Genomic DNA, 20,136 nt, shown 5'->3' with positions numbered 1-20,136 from the left:
AATACTATTTCTAACAAACGATTTGGCCCCGTTACAACTAAGGAGATATATAACGGTGGTAGAAACCCACATCCCCACAACCTCATCACTCACCCATAACCACTTACCTACACAGCCATACAATCCTAGCCCACCATGTACGAGATCCCCTTCTTCGTTAATACTTGATAGTTACCAACAAGGCATCTCAACACAGCTCTTATCTGTTTTACAACATTTTTAGCCTTATATTTTAAAAAAGTAGAGATTTTTCCAAGAAAAAGACAATATGGCCGAGCGGTCTAAGGCGATAGACTAGAAATCTATTCTCTTCGGAGGCGTCGGTTCAAATCCGACTGTTGTCGTTTCTTTTTTGGTTTGTTTTTTTTGCTGGTTTTTTTTTGGGGGGGATGGTGGTGGATGTGGGTGGATGTGGTGGGTCTGTGCCGTGAGTGGATTATATGATTAATTTTCTTTTTAATGGTACGATTTGATTGGATTGGAGGTGGTACTATGGAGGTCGGAGGACTCCGTCGGATTATTGGATATGGATATTGGATATGGATATTGGGTTTGGATTTGGAGTTGGGGTTGGTGTCAAACCCTAGGATCGCTTCTCCCTGTTCCTGTTAGCTTAGCTCCCGTTCCAATACGTACCTTGTGAACTGAATCAAAGGTAGTCAGGTTGTTGACTATCTAAAGGTGACTTGATCTGAACAAGAAAAGAGAAGTAAGGCCAGATAGTGCCGCGTAGCTATCCGTAAGTAAGTACAGACAAGTGTTATTGTTAAGCTCTACCAAAACATAGATTACTTAAAGACAATGTAAATTAAGCATGAAGAACAGAACTAGCTAAGTATATGAAAGAATGTTCTTATATATCTGTTCTCTGTATACTATTCTATATACTGTCTCGTATACCAATGGCATATACTATATACCCGACCATATACCCTCTCGTATACCCGCAGTCACGTGACTTGTGACATATAGCGGCTCAGTCCGGGTCCTGCCTGATAAGAGTTGCATCTCTCCGAGTGCCGCTCTTCTGTCTGACGTAACCGCCTCACTAGTCCCTTTAGCTAGCAGGGGTCCGTAACACCACTTCCCTTCCTTCGAGGTTCTTGTCCCTAAGAACATAAAGGTGGGTGCCCCCATGTGCGCGTTGGCGGGGTCTTTCAGTTCTCTTCCTTCCCATTTCACCAGATACTGCGATCTGCCGCTAATCTTCTTGTGGTCCAGGATCTTTTTGACTTCGTATTCTTGTTCCGTGTCGTCGTCAATCTCCACATTTTCTGCGATTCTAGCGTTCTTTGGTGCGGGTTCCAACAATGAGATATGAAACACTGGGTGTATTCTGTTCATTGATTTTGACAATCTCAACTTGTAGTTAACTGGTTCCTTCTTGTCTTCGATGACAAATAGTCCTAGCTTATGATGATCAAGCTTCTGACTTGATTGTTTTATCTTGATGTTTCTGTAGAATAAGAATACTTTCTCTCTCTTTTTTAGGTTAGGTTTTCTCCCATGTCTGTGGTTGTAGTATATCTTACTGTGCAAGTTCATGAACTCAATATCTTAAGATAACTGTAGATATATGTTTTCTATAAATGTGATAATATTCTCAGCTACTTTAGTAACTTGCTGTCTTTTTAATAGCGTTTCCAGAAACCTCGGGTGATATCCGTAATTAGTATAAAACAGTAAGACTCTAATAGTTAAGTAACTGATATTATTATATAAGAACTATACTATTAGTAATAGGTTTATCTAATCATCCTGCTAATAGTTTATATAATATCTCAGATATTGTTTAATTATCTGATTAACCCTTTCTATCTGCTCATTCATCTGTGGGTGGTAAGCTATTATTATTTATTCTTTTATTTCCATGAGATCTGCGAGTGATCTCTAGAACTTCAAGATAAATAATTTGTCTTGATCTAATATGATATATTTTGATATTTTATAATATATAATAATATTTTCTAGAAACAGTTCTACCATCTGTATTACTGTTATTATTATCTTGCTCAGTACAAGATAGATATATTTAATAAGATAATCAGTGATAACTGTAATAGTATTAAACCTTTTTAATTCCAGTAATAGATTAATAAAGTCAATTATTATCTATTTCTATAACTATTATAGCGCCTCCTGTACTTATATTTATCCATAGGGTTAGTATCTTACAAGCTTATTCTTAATATAAGTCTTATATTATCTAATATAATCACATACTTTTTATCTGAGGTTCGGAATATAGTAATTCCTTATAATTAATTTAATTATCTTTTCCACTTCTAAGTAGCCCTTGAGCGGTCTGTTATAATATCTAGCCATAATCTTTATCCTTATTACAATTAATATAAAGATTAATCTGTGAAAGTATGCTAGTCTATTTCCATTAATAGTGATCTTATCTGATAAATCCTTGCTCATTTCTTAAAATATTTTATCATTTTTCATGTCTTCAGCTAATTACTTAATTAAATCATTACTTATTTCCAACATTGCTGCTAGATTAGCCTTGTTATAGCTAATTAACCTATCCATATTCCGCTTCAGGATGGCCGGTTTAATAGCTTTTTCATCTAATTTATAGTCTAGCCTGCGGTTCAGCATATCTACATATCTATTCTCTGCTTCTTTACAGTATATAATTCTAAAGTCATATTATAACAAAATCTTAGCCCATCATGCCTATCTTCTAGTCAACTCTTTGGTTATTATAAAATAAGTCAAGTTCTTATGGTCTGTCTTTACAATGACAGTATGCTCTATTTTTTCAAGATAGATCCTTCACTGCTTAAATACTACTATTATAGCTAGCAATTTCTTGTTATGAATATCATAGTTAAGTTTCACTTGAACCAACTTTCTTAAGTAAAATATAATCAGTCTTAGCTTTCTGTCTTCTTCAGGTTGTATTATACATATACTAACAGCATAGTCCGATGCATCAGTTTCAATAGTGGTTTCTTTCTCTGGGTCATGCTGTATAAGTATTAATAATATGATAAGTCATTATTTAATATCTTCAAACATGCTCTGTTATGGTTCTTTCCACTGGTACTTCTTTAACTTCTTTATAAGTTTAAAGAATAGTATTATATAGATAGCGTATCCGTCCATGAATCATTAATAATAATTGACTAATCTGATAAACTACTGTAGTTCTTTCAGATTCCTAGATTAAGACTAATTCTATATAGCTTATACTTTAGCTTACTCAGTATAGATTCCCTCTGTAGATATTCAATATCCCAAAAACTCTGTTTTCTATATATAGAATTCATACTTCTTTAACTTATATTATAACTAATATAGGTATAGTTTATATAGAACTAGTCTTATATATCTCACGTATTCTTTCTCAGTCTTTAAGAAGATTAATATATTATCTAAATAAGTAATTACAAACCTATCAAGATATTTTTCAAGAACTTTATTAATATATTATTGAAATAATGCTGATATATTAATAAGCCTAAATAATATAACCAAGTACTTAAAGTATCTATACTTTATTCTGAACGTGGTTTTCCATTCTTTATCTTCTATAATATATATACGATAATAAGCATTCATAATATTAAGTTTAGTAAACCACTTTATTCCTTATATCTTGTCTTGGATTTCTAAAATCAAAGATAACGGGTGTTAATCCTTAATTATAATAATATTCAGTGGCTGATAATTCATATATAGCTGTAAACTGCTGTTCTTTTTTAATATAAATAGAACTCCATGTTCTGCTGGTGACTTTAAAGATCTAATATTATCTTTAGCCAGCTGGTTATCAATATATTCTTATAATGCCTGTAATTCTTTTTCAGATATTAAGTAAATCTTTCTATATATCAGTAATTTCTCTTTCTCTATAGAAATAGTATAGTTATACTTTCCGTGCTGAGATAATTTAGATTACTCTAACTGCTTGAACAAGTCCTTAAATCTCTTATACTGTGGTAAAATCTGCGCATTACTCTTGACCGTAGTTAAAAGTTCCCATGAATCTTCTAGTCCTTGGACAATCACCTCAATCTCTGTGTTAGAACTATTAATACTGTACTCTCAGTACTTATTTATTATTATTAGTACCTATCCTGATAATTCTATGAGCCAATCTTTCTATAATAACTTGATTACTGCTATTACTTGTGCAACTATACTTGAGATGCCATTTTTCTCTAAGTTACCTTCAATATCTAGTGTATTAAGCTTTTATAACAATCTTAACCTCCCCTTACTAGATTATTTAATCCTTACTTCAGCTCCTTGCTGAGTAGCGGGCTGTATAGATCCAGACCCCATACCTGGTTCTTGCTGGTGTTATCTTAAATAATCATAATTAGTAAATTAAAGACTCTCAGTCTTCCAATCAATCTACAGATTATGATTCCTGAGCCATAAAATCCCTAATATAATATCATACTATTTTAAAGATATCACATCAAAATCTATATACTTATAGTAACTCTTTATAATCATAAGTATAGTTCCTAACTTGACTGTTAACACAAGAATTCCCAAATTCTCTCTATTCAGTCCTACAATTAGTTCAGATTCTGCTTTCTATTATCCAAATATCTTAAGCTATTATATAAATTACAGGTATATGAAGTTCCCAGTCACTCCAGAATCTACCAGTACTTGGATTAGTCAATCTAATACAACTGTTTAGATCTTCAGGTATAGTCCTGATTCTGTAACTGCTAACTACTATTCCGGCTAATTAGATTCTAACTATTATAAATATCTTCTTAGAAATCTTGAACCTTCTATTTTTACTGTATAATATATTATATACTGATCATTAAAACATGCTAGTCAATATATTAATCTATAATAAAAATATTTCTAGTATTCTTTATATATATAATCAAAGATAGAACATGGACAGTGGCTTGCCTTAACCCTAACCACTTCCAGTATCCTAGATCAGTAGTTAATAATATACTTCTAATCATGATATATTAAGTATATATTTATATAACACACAAGCCAAGAAAGTTTATTATATCTTCAGTAATCTTTACTTCCTTTAAAATATATATATAGATATGGTTTATCACATCAAGACTCTGTTCCTGCAATATTTACTTTCTAATTAATTTTTAATAGCTAGTAATAATAGTCCGTATTATCTTGTCCACATGTTAAGCAAACTTTTAGATAACAAGAATATCTTTATAAATATTATTTCTAAGTCTTGTTCTATGATTCTCAATATTTTAAATCCCAATACGGGCAATGCTGCATAATCATCTTAAGTTCTAGATAAAATCATGCTAGATTCTTCAAGATCTTCTTCAAGATACAGTTTAACTAATAAACAACATTCTCTTAATCGTTCTTCTGGTTCTCCTTATCCTCATCTTACTATAATAAACAGAGTTTACTAATTTTTAATAGAGGTTTTTTAGGGGTATCAGGTATCTCACTAAGTCTCTTCTTACTAAGTTTAAGATCTTTAAGCAGTATACTGTACTCTTTATCTAATAGTTTATTTTCATTCTAAACTATACTGAGATAGTCATTTCTCGAAACTAGCTTATAACTATTATTATTAACTTCTATAGTCCAAACTAATAATACAGACAATCATCAATCCTCTTATTAACTAGGTAGTACTGTTAACTCATCCGGGATAGCCTGTTATCTCAACCAATCATAATATATCTTGTTCTTTGATAGCTAACCATGCTAAATAGCATGTAGCTTCTTACTACCTAATATCTGTATTGCAGATTCCGTCCAAACCTCGTACTGAATAGCGGTGATATTATAGACTCCTCTACCTTGATCTTGATTCATAACACTCAATTGTTTCTGAGGCTATTTCTGACTACAATTCTTTAACTGATGACCTGCTTTGCCACAGCTAAAACACAAGCAGTCTCGTTTACACTGTTCAAGTTCCTCCTTGGACACTCGAGTCTGTTAAGTCTAATACTGTGCTGCATCCAGCTCCATGGGTTTCAGCCCATAGGGATCTTCGTATCCCAAGCTCCTAGGTTGTGCCGACCTTCTGTTATTGGCTCGGTAACCTAGCTGGTTATTACATTAAGATATAGACCCGCTAGTCCACCAACCCTCTTATCATTTCATGTTAAAGTCGTACAACTTATTATCAATCTTAACTACTGCTTTAATCATCTTAGCCAAGATATCCGATCGTTCTTACTAAATGATTTTCTCTTAGATCTCTATCTTGAGTCCTTCTTCAAATCGTGAAATATAAATATTATCATCCCAGTCTAGATAATTAATAACTTGCTGAAACTCTGAAATATACACAGATACTGATCCCGTCTACTTGAATCACTATAACTTTTACTTAATATTCTATACTGCATCAATATCTCTGAACATCTATTTAAGACGCTGTTTAAATCTGGCATAACTAATAAAAAATCATTTTATATCATTATCTTGATTACTTACCGACTTTTCTTATTACTTGTAGATATATAGTTTAAACCAATCAAATACCGCTCCGGTAAGGTAAGTAGACGTAAAAAAGATCTTGTTCTCCTCATTTCTGAGTCTTTCTTTATTCATGTTAAGATACAGATCTAACTGGGTCAAGAAAGCTCTGAGCCGCGCTCGTTTGCTGTTAAATAGCTCAGGTGGTCAGACCTTAACAGATTTGACTGATAAGCAACCTTCAAGTAACTGGTTCTATTGTTCTAAGATAGTGATGCTTTCTTGTAGCTGACCAACCATATCCATCAGTTTCTTGGTCGTCGGGCCCTGCTGCTGAGGCGCTCGCGATATGTTTGATATAGTTAACATAATGACTGGTTATCACTGGATAACACTTGTACTGACTGGTGCTCAATGTATCAAACCCTAGGATCGCTTCTCCCTGTTCCTGTTAGCTTAGCTCCCGTTCCAATACGTACCTTATGAACTGAATCAAAGATAGTCAGGTTGTTGACTATCTAAAAATGACTTGATCTGAACAAGAAAAGAGAAATAAGGCCAGATAGTGCCGCGCAGCTATCTGTAAGTAAGTATAGATAAATATTGTTATTAAGCTCTATCAAAACATAGGTTACTTAAAGATAATATAAATTAAGCATGAAGAACAGAACTAGCTAAATATATAAAAGAGTGTTCTTATATATCTATTCTCTATATACTATTCTATATACTGTCTTATATACTAATAGCATATACCATATATCCGACCATATACCCTCTCGTATACCCGCAGTCACGTGACTTGTGACACATAGCGGCTCAGTCCGGGTCCTGCCTGATAAGAGTTGCATCTCTCCGAGTGCCGCTCTTCTGCCTGACGTAACCGCCTCACTAGTCCCTTTAGCTAGCAGGGGTCCGTAACAGTTGGATAGAGTGGGTGTGACGGGCTCAAGAGCCCAAGAATTACTCAAGGTATGTGAAGATAAGTAGAAGTTGAATTCTCTAGAGAGCTATCTAACTACAGGTTAAATAATTCTTCTTATAACTAATCTTTCTTAAAGATTTTCTATATAATATTAAGAAGTCTTCATATCTTTTAACTAGTTTCTCTATAATTTTAAGAAGTATCTTAGATTTCTTCTTTTTTTATTAAATAATTTCTATATTTCTTTAAGTATTATTAATTTAGAGTTGTAAGACTAGATAAGCTAAAATATAAAATATTCTAGTTTTAAATAACTAATAAAATTTATTTTTTAATTATTTTCTATTTAATCTTGATATAATAAGACTAATATAGATATTAACAGAAAAGAGTAGATAAGTTTATATTAAATATTATAGACTTTTATTTTATAGAGTTTTATAACTAGTTCTCAAGTAGATATAGTATAATATTGTTACGGACCCCTGCTAGCTAAACAACTAGTGAGGCGGACTTGTCTGGCAGAAGGCCACGTCCGGGAAAGACAAGGACTCTTATCGAGTAGAATCCTGATCTGAGTAACCGACGCCTGAAATGGTTACACAGCACGTGACCATAATGGACATGTTACTGACACGCCACAACATGTCGGCGCTATGACAGAATATGGCAGCGACATGAGATAACATATCAGTGATATAATATATCATGATAATGCCATAATGAAGGATAGGATATAAGGACACTCTTTCATGTACTTAGCTAGTTCTGTTCTTCATGCTCAATAACACTGTCTTTAAGTAACCATATGTTTAGATAGCTTAACAACAATACTCATCTGTACTCACTTACGGATAGCTGCGCGGCACTATCTGGCCTTACTTCTCTTCTCTTGTTCAAGACCAGTTATTCCTAGATAGTCATCAGCCTGATACATCCTCGATTCAGTTCGACGGTACATATACCAGTGAAGCTAAGCTAACAGGAACAGGGAAGCGATCCTAGGGTTTGACATTATACTGATTATAAAGATAATAAATTAATTAAAAAATATATTATTTTCTTTGCCGGAAGCTTAGTCAACTATTTAGTAAGAAAGTAATTTATTTTAGTACTGTTATTTATTATTACTAAATTCTGTGTGTATAACACTGCTGTTAAAGATATCTTATATTAAGAAATTAGTAGCAGTATTTAGTCTTAAAATTTTTAATAATAATAAGATCCTGATCTACAGTGATATTACTAATTTTCTTACTATTTTAAATCATGGTCACTACAGTTAGTTAATTAAATAGATTGACAACCGTTACTTTTTTATAACGGATTTAATTAAAAAGAGAAAGATTAAGATATTCTATATTCTAAAGAAGAAGAACCCTGTAAACAGCTTTATTAAAATACTTGGTTTAAAAATATTCTCTGTATTTAAATATTTACTGAATATAAAATCTTATTTAGTAGTAGGATCACTACATGCTTAATACTTTACACTGCTAGAACTTATTTAATATTACTATTTTATTACTTAATTAAACAGCTGGCTTTATGTATACAATATTTAGTATCCCTGCTTACTTAGGAGGCTGTATTCAGATAGCTGGTTAGTTAATAGGCAAGCGCGTTATATGTTTCATTATATTGGTCACTGTGTTGTTGTCCTTTTCATCCCGTGTAGCAGAAGCCTCCTAGCTAGTCAACCAATATCACTTGTTTTCTTCGGCTCCGTGTCCTAACATCCTATGTGCAAGGTACCAGGTTTAGTATATGTATAGCTAGCTGAATGTTTATGCTTCGAATGGGAGGGATAGAATGGTTGGGATGCCCGAGATTCTACTGTATAGAGACTAGTAGATCTGCCCCAAGGGAGAGGAGGGGGGTTAGCACCCATGTCACAATACTGGATAAACAAAAGGAGGAGAGATGGATTTATGCACCTGATCAAGAGATACGACAATCCCCTGAGATATCTATAACCACATGCAGACACGAGGGTTCTAGTTCCCGCGGCCTGTGCATAGCATGCCATGGATAGTCATCCTACGTTGCATAAAGCGCCATTCACGTCTCCGACTAGCCCAATTGTCAAATCGTAGAACCCGATCTTCCGAGGCACCATTTGCACCCTCAATGATCGCCAGTTGAGTAACCAGCAAGGACCATGATGTGCCTGAACTAAAGGCGCCTCATATATGCATGTGTCCGGAGAGACCAGATTGCCGCCTCGTTTCTGTGGATATTAGAATCAGGGAGCAAACTTGTACGACCGTGCCTGTCATAGCTTCTTGTTGCGGAGAAAGAACAAGTGAATTATGATTGCAGAAGCTGGTCGTCAACTAGCCGGGAAGGGGAAAGACTGCTCGGTCCTACCAAGAGATGGGAGTGGACAGTGGACATGTGATGGTTCGCGACACCCTTGTCGAGGGCATAACCTAGATGGGTAGGTCTGGGGGGTTCGTTCCGGACCAGCCCGCCTGAGGGTGCAACACAGCCGATAAGGCTGGCAAGATCTCCCCGACAACCAGACAACCAAGGGATCGAAAGGATGCCAACATTAATCCTGGCGACTGGCGAAATAGGTAGGTAGTAGCAGGTATCTAGTTGTCACGGCGCATACGTAATGGGGTAAATCTCCGATTTTGGTCGACGATGCTGGGGTAACGAACTGGTCGTCATGCGGAGCAGCAGCGTACACAAACACGGAGAGTTACACTGCAACCTGCCCAGGCCGAACTAAATCAATAAGTCTCCTTGATTTGAGCAGGGGCCTTCCTGGGAGTATCCCTGTCGCGCGTTTCTATTTTGGAGGGGTTGGCTTGACGGCCCCCTCGGGGTCGACGACTAGGCTGTCAGCTTTTAAATTAAGTAGCTGAATGGGCTGCATCCTAGCTACCAGGCTAAGGTAGCTAGCTGATCAAGTTCGGTTTCAGGTCGTGGTACGGCGAGAGAGAGAGAGAGAAAGTCAGCATGGGATTTTAGTTAAGCGCCGTACGGTGTACACAGTGGATAGGATATGGAGGATGGGGGTTGGATCTGTCGTATCGCGGATTAAGTTGAGGGCAGGAATGGAAGGCTCATCGAACATGTAGAATGGAAGTTAGAAGATAAGATATCAGGAAATATGATCCATAACCCAAGGGATAGGATTGGTTGTTCGCTTTCACCACCTCCCAGCGAATTTAAGCTAAATAAGCTCGGCCCTGATAGGCAATAATTGGGTCGCGATCATGGATCACGCTGGTTGGGACGAACCAGTAGATAGAAATCTATCTAGTTGGGATGGGGGACATCCCTACCGTGGATAGGATACCCAAGGGTCAGAACGGGGCCAGTAGATAATAAATGACTACTGTATACGGAGCAGCACCATGGATGGAATTTTTCGTTGTGATTCAAGTGGAACTGAAGAGTAATAAGATGACTAGTAAGTACTGTACTGTGTACTGTGTAAGTGCTAAAGGAGCGGTCCCCTGCTAGGCGGTGGTACCTAAGGCAGGTACCGTGGCCGGCGTGACCGGAGGTACCTCAGTACCTGAGGTGTCCAGGCCGGTAATCTTCCGGGCGGCCAATCAGCGGGCGGGCGCAGGCGATGACTGCCCGGTTAGTCGTTGTAATGACGATCGGCTGCCCCAGCGGCTCTAGCAGCGACTTTCCGTGCCGGCTTGAAACAGTGGTTCGATGCCCCTGATGACTTGGCGCCCTCTCATTCCTACGCTCTGTCGGTCCTGTCTGTCGGTCTGGCTGCTGGCTGATATCATCCACTCACGAAGGATATGCCCCCCGTGTCGTGTCTGCTGATCAGGCGCCTCTAGCAGTAGCATGACCGCACATGTTCGTGATCTGGAAGTACAAAGTAGTAACCAGGAACCAGTAAACAGTATCCCGTAAATAGTAGATAGGCAAATAGTAAACAGGACTCCATAAGCAATCCAGGGAAACGAGACTAGCAGCATCACGGTCATAACCCGAGTGAGGACCCGACTGGGAAAACCCCAACGGCCGGTCGAACCAGGCAAGGGACATCACCCACGTTCAGGCCCTTGATTTAGTCTTCCCTTGGGATCGGGCGTCCATCGCGCCCTCTTTCCTCCCATGCGCAACGAAAAAAAAAGGAACAGAAAAGGGAATAAAAAGGAAAAAACAAAGAGCATTTCGTCACCTCGTGAGTTCTGCATCCACCATGTACACATTAGGTAGCTACATAGATAATAGGAAAGTCGGTCGTCCCCACTAACGTTCTAGAGTCAGTTCCCAGTCCACACTCGTATAGACCACTGCCCAGTAGCATCCCTCACTCCTCTATTATTTCCGAGGCCCAATGCAGCATCGACCTACATCATGGTACGTCTAAGTACCCAGTAGATAGATACCTGCCCAGTGACTGGATAAAAGGTCAAGAAATATCGGGCTGCCCTGTCTTTCCTCAACGTTGGTATTTGATTTTGTGGACCTCGTAATTTTGATTGATTTTATTTTCTTTCTTTTTTCTTTTTTTCCCTGCGCGTTTCTTTTTCCGACTGCCATGTAGCTTTAACTTGTGCCATTGTGGATTTGCTTATGATTTTAAATTGGGGCGGCGATGATTATTCCTGGCAAAGAGATCCGACCCGTTGACCCGCTTTTGCTTTCCCCAGCCAGCACAGCAAAGCAGCGGCAAAGCAGCGAGTGACGGATGATTATTTGGTGGCCAGGTAAGGTCGAAATTCCGCGCCTGTAAGTATCTAGTATGTAAGTAAGTAGGTACATAGTAGTAAATATGTACGTAGCTCGTTAGCAGGAAGCAATAATAATAATACCGGGTCTATATTAGTCTTTTTACTATAGTATTAGCATGACGATGATGATGATGATGATGATGGTAAGTATGGTTATTATTATTATTATTTTCTAGGTCGTATTGCTTCGACTGTACTGTACACCACCGCCATCTCTTTCTTCTCTTTCCCTTCCCATCACCATCATCACCATCATCTTCTTTACTTCATCTTCTTCCCGTTTCCTCTTTTTATTTCCTTTTCTGTCCTTCGTGTTCTGCTTCTCTTCCCTTTCGGTTTCTCTTCTCTTCTTCTTCCCTCGGGCATCTCTCCCCCCCCCTGGGTCGGCTCATCTCTCCCTGGGCCTTGATCGCGCCGGTCTTCCTGCTCCCCTCGCGCCGCCCCCCCTGTCCGGTCCCCGATCCAGCGACGGTCGACACTCCACCAGCACCCCTCTTGTCGTGGCTACCACTGCTGCTGCTGCTGCTGCTACCACCACCACTACTGTTGGTGCTGCTTGTGGCTGCATCTTCAATCTTCCCTCCCCCTCCCTCAATTTCCCTTCCCCGTCGATCATGCTCCTCAACGCAGTCTACACTCTGCCCTGTCAATTCCTCCAGAAGTGTTGAAGTCGGTACAGCGCCTGGGACGAGTCCACCAAGCTCTCCCGTCGAGTCCCGCCGTGCTAGCAACAAGTAGTGGCTCGTGGTGGTTAAATTCGCGTCTCCCGAGGCTGCTCCCCTTCCCGCCCGCGTCGGTCTCGTCGCTCCGATCTCCAATTCCTCTCTCTTCGAGCCGCAGACTCTCCCCCCCCAACGCATTACCCACCTGGGTAGCGATTACTCGTGGGCAGAGGCGAAGGACAAGAGTCAATTCTGCAGTGCAGATATTCCCCTTTCTTACAGCGACCTAAAACAGGAACTCAGACCCCCCAAAAAAGAAAGAAAGAAAGAAAATTCGGAATTCGCAAGAACAACCAGCTGATGCGTTTCTTTGACAAACGCGATTATTGATCATTCTTCTTTATTCCGCCGACGTTTGGCTGCGTTAATCTTTGCTGGTTGCCTGACCTGGTGTCCTCCTTTTACCAACATCCGCTGCTTTCGTCTGGGATCAATACCTGTCAGTCGCTACCCTTGCCATCCCTTATCGGTGGTCCTGATGGAACCCCCGATGACTGAGACTAACTCGAGACATCAGCTCAGCTGCCCGACCGGACCCTCCAGCTCCGGATCGATCGGTCACAGGTCCCTGAAAAAGAAAGAACCCCCCCAAAAATTTCTTCTTAATACCCTCTGGAGGGCCTGGACGTGTCGGACTTCAGTCACCGATCGCAATTGCTCGAACAGAGCGAACCGAGGTGATCGCTCATCTACCGTCCCACGTCTGCCTGGAGAGGCTGTCTCGGACCGTACACGCAGCAGTCCTCAGTTCAAGGCTCTGCTGCGTCTTCAGTAAACGAAGGTATGTTGTCTACACTGTCTATTCACAGCATTACATCGATCTACCCCTCTTCTACACACCTCCCGCTCCAGCTCCGCCATTCGACGATGCGCCGCTGCACCCCCGCAAGTCCTTGTCCGAGTCGGCGCGACATTCACGACGGAAGAGCGGTTCACGCCGCGCGAGCGATGCAGCGCTAATTGCTCAGCAGCTAGCCTCCTTTCCGGTCCTGACAGCTTCTTCGGCTATGAACGACCCCCAATCGCAGCCCCTGCCGCTCACCACCCATGCATCCCCAGCCTTGACCCCCGCAGCGTCCTCGTCCGAGCAGGACTACAGTCGCTCCCACATCTATCCCGATCTCCTGGGTGCTCCGCCGGTCCCACCGCCGAGGACGTCGTCAACTCACCGGAGTCACCATGGTCCCGGAGAAAAGACCTCAGGTTCACGCCACGGAAAAAACAAAGCCGAGGACCGGAGCGCAAGGAGGGGTGACGATACTCAGTTTCGCCAAGTGAAATCGCCTGACGAATTTTCACAGGGTACGAGCGCCCGTGCGCCGGCAGCACCGTCCTCTGCTAGCGCCCCGCACTCGGAAGAAAATATGGAGGCTTTTGCAGACCAGGCAGCGTTGATGAAGGAGTCAAGTACGGTTCTTAACCAGGTCCTAGTGAGTGATCCGTCGGTAGATATCGAGCGGGAACAGGTACGGCAGGCAGGCTCGTCGGTATCTCCCTCGACTGAGAGTGCTCCAGCGTCCGGGCTGGGCTTGGTGGGGAGCGATGGTGTGGACGATGGAGGTCGAGGCGGACTGCGCAGTCGGCACGACTACTCGGACCAGGCCGCTAAGCGCAAAGAGACGACGTTTGGCCAGTACATTCTCGGGCAAACGCTAGGAGAGGGCGAGTTCGGCAAGGTCAAACTGGGGTGGAAGCGAGACGGCACCATCCAAGTCGCCATCAAGCTCATCCGTAGGGAGTCACTGGGGTCGAATCCCAGCCGGTTACCCAAGATCTATCGCGAGATCTCGATCTTGCGAGACCTGGCCCACCCGAACATCGTTCGGCTCCACGAGATGGTCGAAACGGATCGTCACATTGGTATCATCATGGAGTATGCCTCCGGAGGTGAGCTTTTTGATCATATCCTGAACAATCGGTATCTCAAGGACAACGCCGCCCGACGCCTGTTTGCGCAACTCATTTCCGGTGTGGGTTATCTTCACAAGAAGGGCATCGTCCACCGTGATCTGAAGCTGGAAAACTTGTTGCTGGACCGCAATCGCAATATTATCATTACGGATTTTGGCTTCGCTAATACCTTCGACCCCGTGGACGAGCTGGGTGAGGAGATCGAATACAATCTAACCAACAAGGAGTTCGTGAAGCGGATGCGCCTAGACCGGCCTAATGCCAAGGGGTTGCGGCGAGGAGATTTGATGCAGACCAGCTGTGGAAGTCCTTGTTATGCCGCGCCAGAGCTCGTGGTCAGTGATTCGCTCTACACGGGGCGCAAAGTCGATGTGTGGAGCTGTGGTGTGATTTTGGTGAGTAATCCTCTCCCCGATGATCGTACAAGAGCTAACCGGTTGATAGTATGCCATGCTCGCGGGTTATTTGCCTTTTGATGATGACCCGGCCAATCCGGATGGGGATAACATCAACCTGCTATACAAGTACATTGTCACCACCCCCCTGACCTTCCCTGAATATGTGACTCCCCACGCTCGCGATCTTTTGCGGCGAATCCTGGTGCCTGACCCGCGGAAGCGGGCTGACCTGTTTGAGGTTGCCCGACACAGCTGGCTTAGCGAGTACTCGCATATTGTCTCTCACATCACCAGCAGCACTACCAAGGTTGCGGACATCGCCAACACGACGGTCTCCCAGGGTATGGACTCCCCGACGAATTCCGCCGGTGCAGTCGCTGATCGAGCAGAAGCGCACAAAGAAGCTCCGTCGCTGGCACGCAGCGCATCAGTCCGCGAACCTCCCAAGACCTACCAGAATCCGGTATCTTCTGTGGGCGGACTGATCCACCACGCAGGCGATATCTCGCAAGAGCAAGCGGCCGAACGGTCCAAGACTCCACGCGACACGAAACGACGGACGGTTCAGGTCGAGTACGTTGCTCCTCAGTCTCAGACGGTGAGAGGCGAAGCACCTGGTGGTGTCGAGTCGGGGATCGCAGAGGCATCTGGACCGTCAGAATCTCGACCGACGAGGGCCCGGTCCAACAGCCGCGGTGTGGCGCCCAATATGCCGTCGGGCACCTTGGCCCATGATATGTCTGGCCCATCAGGCATGCGGACCGGAGAACCCAAGGCAGCTGCTGGCCCGGTGCCGGCGCCGGCGCCTGCACCTGGGCATCTGCCTCGCTCAACCTCAGACTCCACTGCCCTCACCGGGACGGCACCGATGCCAGCTACCCATGCAACGCGCCCCACTACCGGTGGCTCCATGGCCTCGTTCAACGCCGGTCGTTTGCCATCACGAGGATCTTATGGACAGCCGGTTGCACCGACTGTGGCCGCCACGAACGCCCAGGGTCGGCTCGCCCAGCCGAAGAGCAAGCAATATGTCATCTCCGCTCCGATGCCGCAAGATTCGTCGCAACAGTCCATCGGCCAACCCAGTACCCAGCAACTCCCGGCCAAGTTCAACACAACCCCCCGACAGGAACCCCCAAAGGGTCACAAGAGATCCAACACAGTATCCAGCATCGGCGAGAAGCTGTTTGGACGGTCTGGTTCGATCTTTGGAGGACGGGGAGGGCAGGGTAGCGGTCCTCGGCAAAAGAATGGCAAACGTTACCCTCCTACGAGCATGAAGGATCCCTATGGCGGAGACGACACTCGGATGTCTGTGGATTCACGACGGTCCATCCAGTACGGATATAACCGCAAGACCAGCGAGGCTGGCGTGGAGGGCAGGCCTCGGAGGTTCTCCTTCCTACCGCCATCGTTCTCGCTGAAGGGGTTCTCTTCCAGCCGATCACAGACCCCCGATGAAGAGTCGCAAGCAGATCGCTCTACCGAAAACCGCGTGGAACCGCGCCCGTCGACCAGCGCAATGCAGGCGCGTGCGCGCGCTGCTAGCTATGGGACACAGGATGCGATCAACATGGCGCCCGAGGGTGCTCCGGGGGAGGAGATTCTGACCCAAGAGGAGCCGGTTAACTACCAGGCCCGGATCGACCAACAATTTGCTGTTCTTCATTCAAACCAGTCCGGCCAGTCGGGCATCTACCAACCGACGTCTTACAGCGCGACCTCAGCCGAACAAGTGTACCCGAGTGACAACGATCATTATTACCGGAACCAGTACGCCAACCACTCGGCGCCCAACTACTACGAGGATTACACTGGTCCGTACGACAAGGCGCCGCGGCCGTCGATGCAGGGTGGCCGACCTGCGCGAGGGGGCGTGTTGCCTAAGAATCACCGCAAGTTCGCCGACGCCTACGAGTACGAGCGGGACCTGGCACACCGTCCCGGCAGCTCTGGGGCAGCCCGCAAAGTGATGGATTTCTTCCGTCGACGCGCCAAGTCGAGAGCCGGCGACGACCGGTAGGTTGGCTTACGGCTGGACCTACTATCATGTTAATTTCGACCACTGCACTCGACCCGTTAGGCTCTGGCCGGTCGGGGCGAGTTGGTTACTGCGGTAGAACAACCAAGAACGACAGGCAGTTCTAATCTAATAACCTGCTTGCGATTCGGGATTGAGTATGGCGAGTTCCAAGGAGGCTGCAGCACTCTGATAATACCGCCACCCCCTTCGAGGCAAAGAGACAGGTTCGCCAGCGTGATCGTCTCGACTTGAGCCCCCGGTGGAGGTGGCATTCGACTAGCTCTTGGATTCAGCATGGAAAGAGCAGAATGGTTAATTGGATACCCCGTGATACCCACGCAGACTTCGTCCTGTTGCTTGCAGCTCTCGATTCCTCGCATTGTACCAGCAACTGTTGCGCGCATACATATCCCTATCTCGCATGTTTTTGATTTCTTGTTCCCCATAAGCCTTATTTCCTTTGTTCAAATTTTCGTTTTCTTCCCTGTCACTATAGTACTGATTGTAAATTGATTTGTTTCCTCCCCCCCTACTTTTTCTTCTCGGACGTGGTGTCGTTGGTGCTGCGGCTATTTACTTTCCTACTCAGGATTATTTGTGGTTAATCTAATAGTTATTGATCGATTGCCTGGTGGATGTTGTATGATCCAGAGCATAGCGTGATTCATTAGCATGTCATTTTCCTGCTCCAGTGGATATTGTATGCCCGCGGGCTATCTATAGTATAGTGAGATCAAGATCATCTGATGAGGCTTACATCCCTGCTAGCGTATGCTCTGTGCTTAGTTCCACTCGTCAAAAAACTTGCATATACTAATATCCATCAATCTATCTTTAGCTCCAACCATCAGCTACCTTTAGTTCCGGCTGCATGAATATTATGGGGGCCGTTGGACTATCTTTCCAACCCCGGGTGAAACCTGAACCATAGATAGTGGCCGTGGCTTAGATGGATCCTTGTCAGGTCTAAAATAGATCCCACGCACTGTCTCCATCCATGTGGAGATCACAGTCACAGCCTCAACTCAATTCTCAGCTGATCTGTGCTCGTGTTGGGATTCGTTGGAACTAGATAAGTAGTGGGAGCTGAGGTGGAACAGCGGTAAGGCTGATTGCTTATCTACCTCCTTGTCGGTCAGCTGCGGGAGATATATACTCCAGCTTATTCTCGGGGTGTGTGCTTACGAAGTGTGGAATATGAGGATGAACGGATGAAGCTGAAGCTGTGTTTGTTGTATACATGCGTGCATGCAGTATAAGTTGGAATGCCTTCCGGTCCGGGTGTCAGCCAGTCAGCCTTGCGGTTGGTTATCTCTACATCTTCCTTCCTTACCCACTACCTAGGTAGGTATCTACTCGGTAGCAGAATCGATATTATCTATTCCCAAGACACGGGATTAAATGTTAAGTAGCAAAAAGCAACCCCACCAACTAAAAATCAATTGCACATAACTAAACCTACCTAGTAGTAGTGGTAGTGGATTAAGAAAATCACAAAAAGTTATGACAAGAGTGGGATTCGAACCCACGCCATCAAACGATGATCAGGAAGCTGTAAAGCTGAATATTAAGGTGGACCTTAACCTGACGCCTTGGACCAACTCGGCCATCTTGCCTTGATTGATGGAGATAGCTTTTTTTTTGTATTATAAACGGGTACCAAGGGTAAGGTAGATAATATACGTAGTCTTGCCTTGTTTATCCGTCGGTGTGGAAGCTGGAATTGATAGATAGATGGCTCTAGACTGTGTTGGGCTGGGTTGCGTGATGGCGCTAGTTTCATAACTAGGTCCGCTTTTCTCTGACTCTGCGCTTATGGGGTGTCAGGTAGGTAGGTACCTAGGTGGTGGTGGTCGGGGGAAGGGAAGCTAAGTAGGGGTTGGGTTGTGGTCGTGGTGGTGATGGTGAGGATATATTCACAGCGTAAGTATGTTCGCTTTCACCATGGCATATTCCCTGGTATAGCGCTTTCTTATATACTATCAAGAGTTCCAATGCTACTAGTTATCACATCTAGATGTAATATGATATCAATCGAGTATTATCACACAGCTACCTACCCTCTATACTCATACTCTCCATTCATTCCTCATGGGGACATTCTCCAAAAATGCAACTGGCTGGTATAGCACTAAAATCCAGCAAAACAACATCTCAAGGCAAGATGGCCGAGTTGGTCCAAGGCGTCAGGTTAAGGTCCACCTTAATGATTCAGCTTCACAGCTTCCTGATCATCGTTTGATGGCGTGGGTTCGAATCCCACTCTTGTCAGTTTCTTTTTTGTATTTTTTTTTTCCTCCTGAGGGGACGGGTGTCTATACAATCATACTTCATGGCTAGAGCTACATGATAAATAGTCACGGATAATGAACTGAAGTACAAGCAAATAAACAAACCAACAAACCTAAGCACACATAGCGCAAGTAACTTTCCAAGTAAGTAAGTAAGCAAGCATAAGCCCCCTTTCCCCCCTCCCCCCCACCAGACCCCTCCCTCCCTAGCAAGCTTCCCTCCCCTCCCCCAAAGCCCAGCTCAGCTCAGCTCCGTAATCAAAAAAGAACCAGCACGGTCCTCACCGACCGACCGGAAATTTCCCACGCCCCGAATAATCCATCAATCATCCATTATCTATCTAGGTGATAGGTAGGCAAGATAGTCTAGGCAAAGTCCAGACCAAGATCATCTGCACCCTCGACACGCAATTCCGAACCAATTCGAATAACCCAAAAAGCAATTCGGACGAAAGGGATGTAATATACCCCGGGGGGGCCAGACATGTATGTATGTAAGTATTATGTATGTATCATGGACAAGCCAAGTCCGGACCGGTGTGCAGGGTTGCATGCATTTGCATCTGGACTGCTGCCCTGTGTAGTGGATTGTGATTGGGGGGAGACTGGGGATAGCTGCATTAGGGATGAGATAGGTATTATGTAGCTAGTGGGTTAGTACTGTAGATACGATGTACCTAGGTGACTCGGTTGTTCGGTTGTTCGGTTAGAAGGGGATATTTGTGGTAATAAGGGAT

General features: G+C 43.5%; 2 protein-coding genes and 3 non-coding genes across 5 annotated transcripts; 4 read left to right on the top strand and 1 right to left on the bottom strand.

Annotated features, from left to right (window-relative positions):
* Window positions 1-262: 262 nt before the first annotated feature.
* On the top strand, window positions 263-344 carry BO94DRAFT_t153. Its single transcript has one exon. It is a non-coding gene; the product is annotated as a tRNA-Ser (tRNA).
* An 8,293-nt stretch (window positions 345-8,637) lies between these two features.
* Window positions 8,638-8,823, top strand: BO94DRAFT_464676 (uncharacterized protein; the record flags this gene model as incomplete). Its single annotated transcript, XM_025608076.1, has 1 exon — window positions 8,638-8,823. A coding segment is annotated over one exon (186 nt), but the record flags the coding sequence as incomplete, so codon positions are not given.
* Window positions 8,824-13,783: 4,960 nt separating this feature from the next.
* Window positions 13,784-17,108, top strand: BO94DRAFT_464491 (putative serine/threonine protein kinase (Kin4); the record flags this gene model as incomplete). The annotated part of the gene is made up of 2 exons (XM_025608066.1): window positions 13,784-15,082; window positions 15,132-17,108. 2 exons carry the CDS (start codon window positions 13,784-13,786, stop codon window positions 17,106-17,108), a joined length of 3,276 nt encoding a protein of 1,091 aa, XP_025468053.1.
* Window positions 17,109-18,612: 1,504 nt separating this feature from the next.
* On the bottom strand, window positions 18,613-18,724 carry BO94DRAFT_t147. The gene has a single exon. It is a non-coding gene; the product is annotated as a tRNA-Leu (tRNA).
* A 542-nt stretch (window positions 18,725-19,266) lies between these two features.
* Window positions 19,267-19,379, top strand: BO94DRAFT_t154. The gene has a single exon. It is a non-coding gene; the product is annotated as a tRNA-Leu (tRNA).
* The last annotated feature ends 757 nt before the right edge of the window (window positions 19,380-20,136 follow it).

This window comes from Aspergillus sclerotioniger, assembly GCF_003184525.1.
Source record: "Aspergillus sclerotioniger CBS 115572 chromosome Unknown BO94scaffold_12, whole genome shotgun sequence".
In the NCBI taxonomy this organism is placed as follows: Eukaryota; Fungi; Ascomycota; class Eurotiomycetes; order Eurotiales; family Aspergillaceae; genus Aspergillus; species Aspergillus sclerotioniger.
Note: the sequence above shows the minus strand (reverse complement) of the source record. Positions and strands in the feature narration are given on the sequence as shown.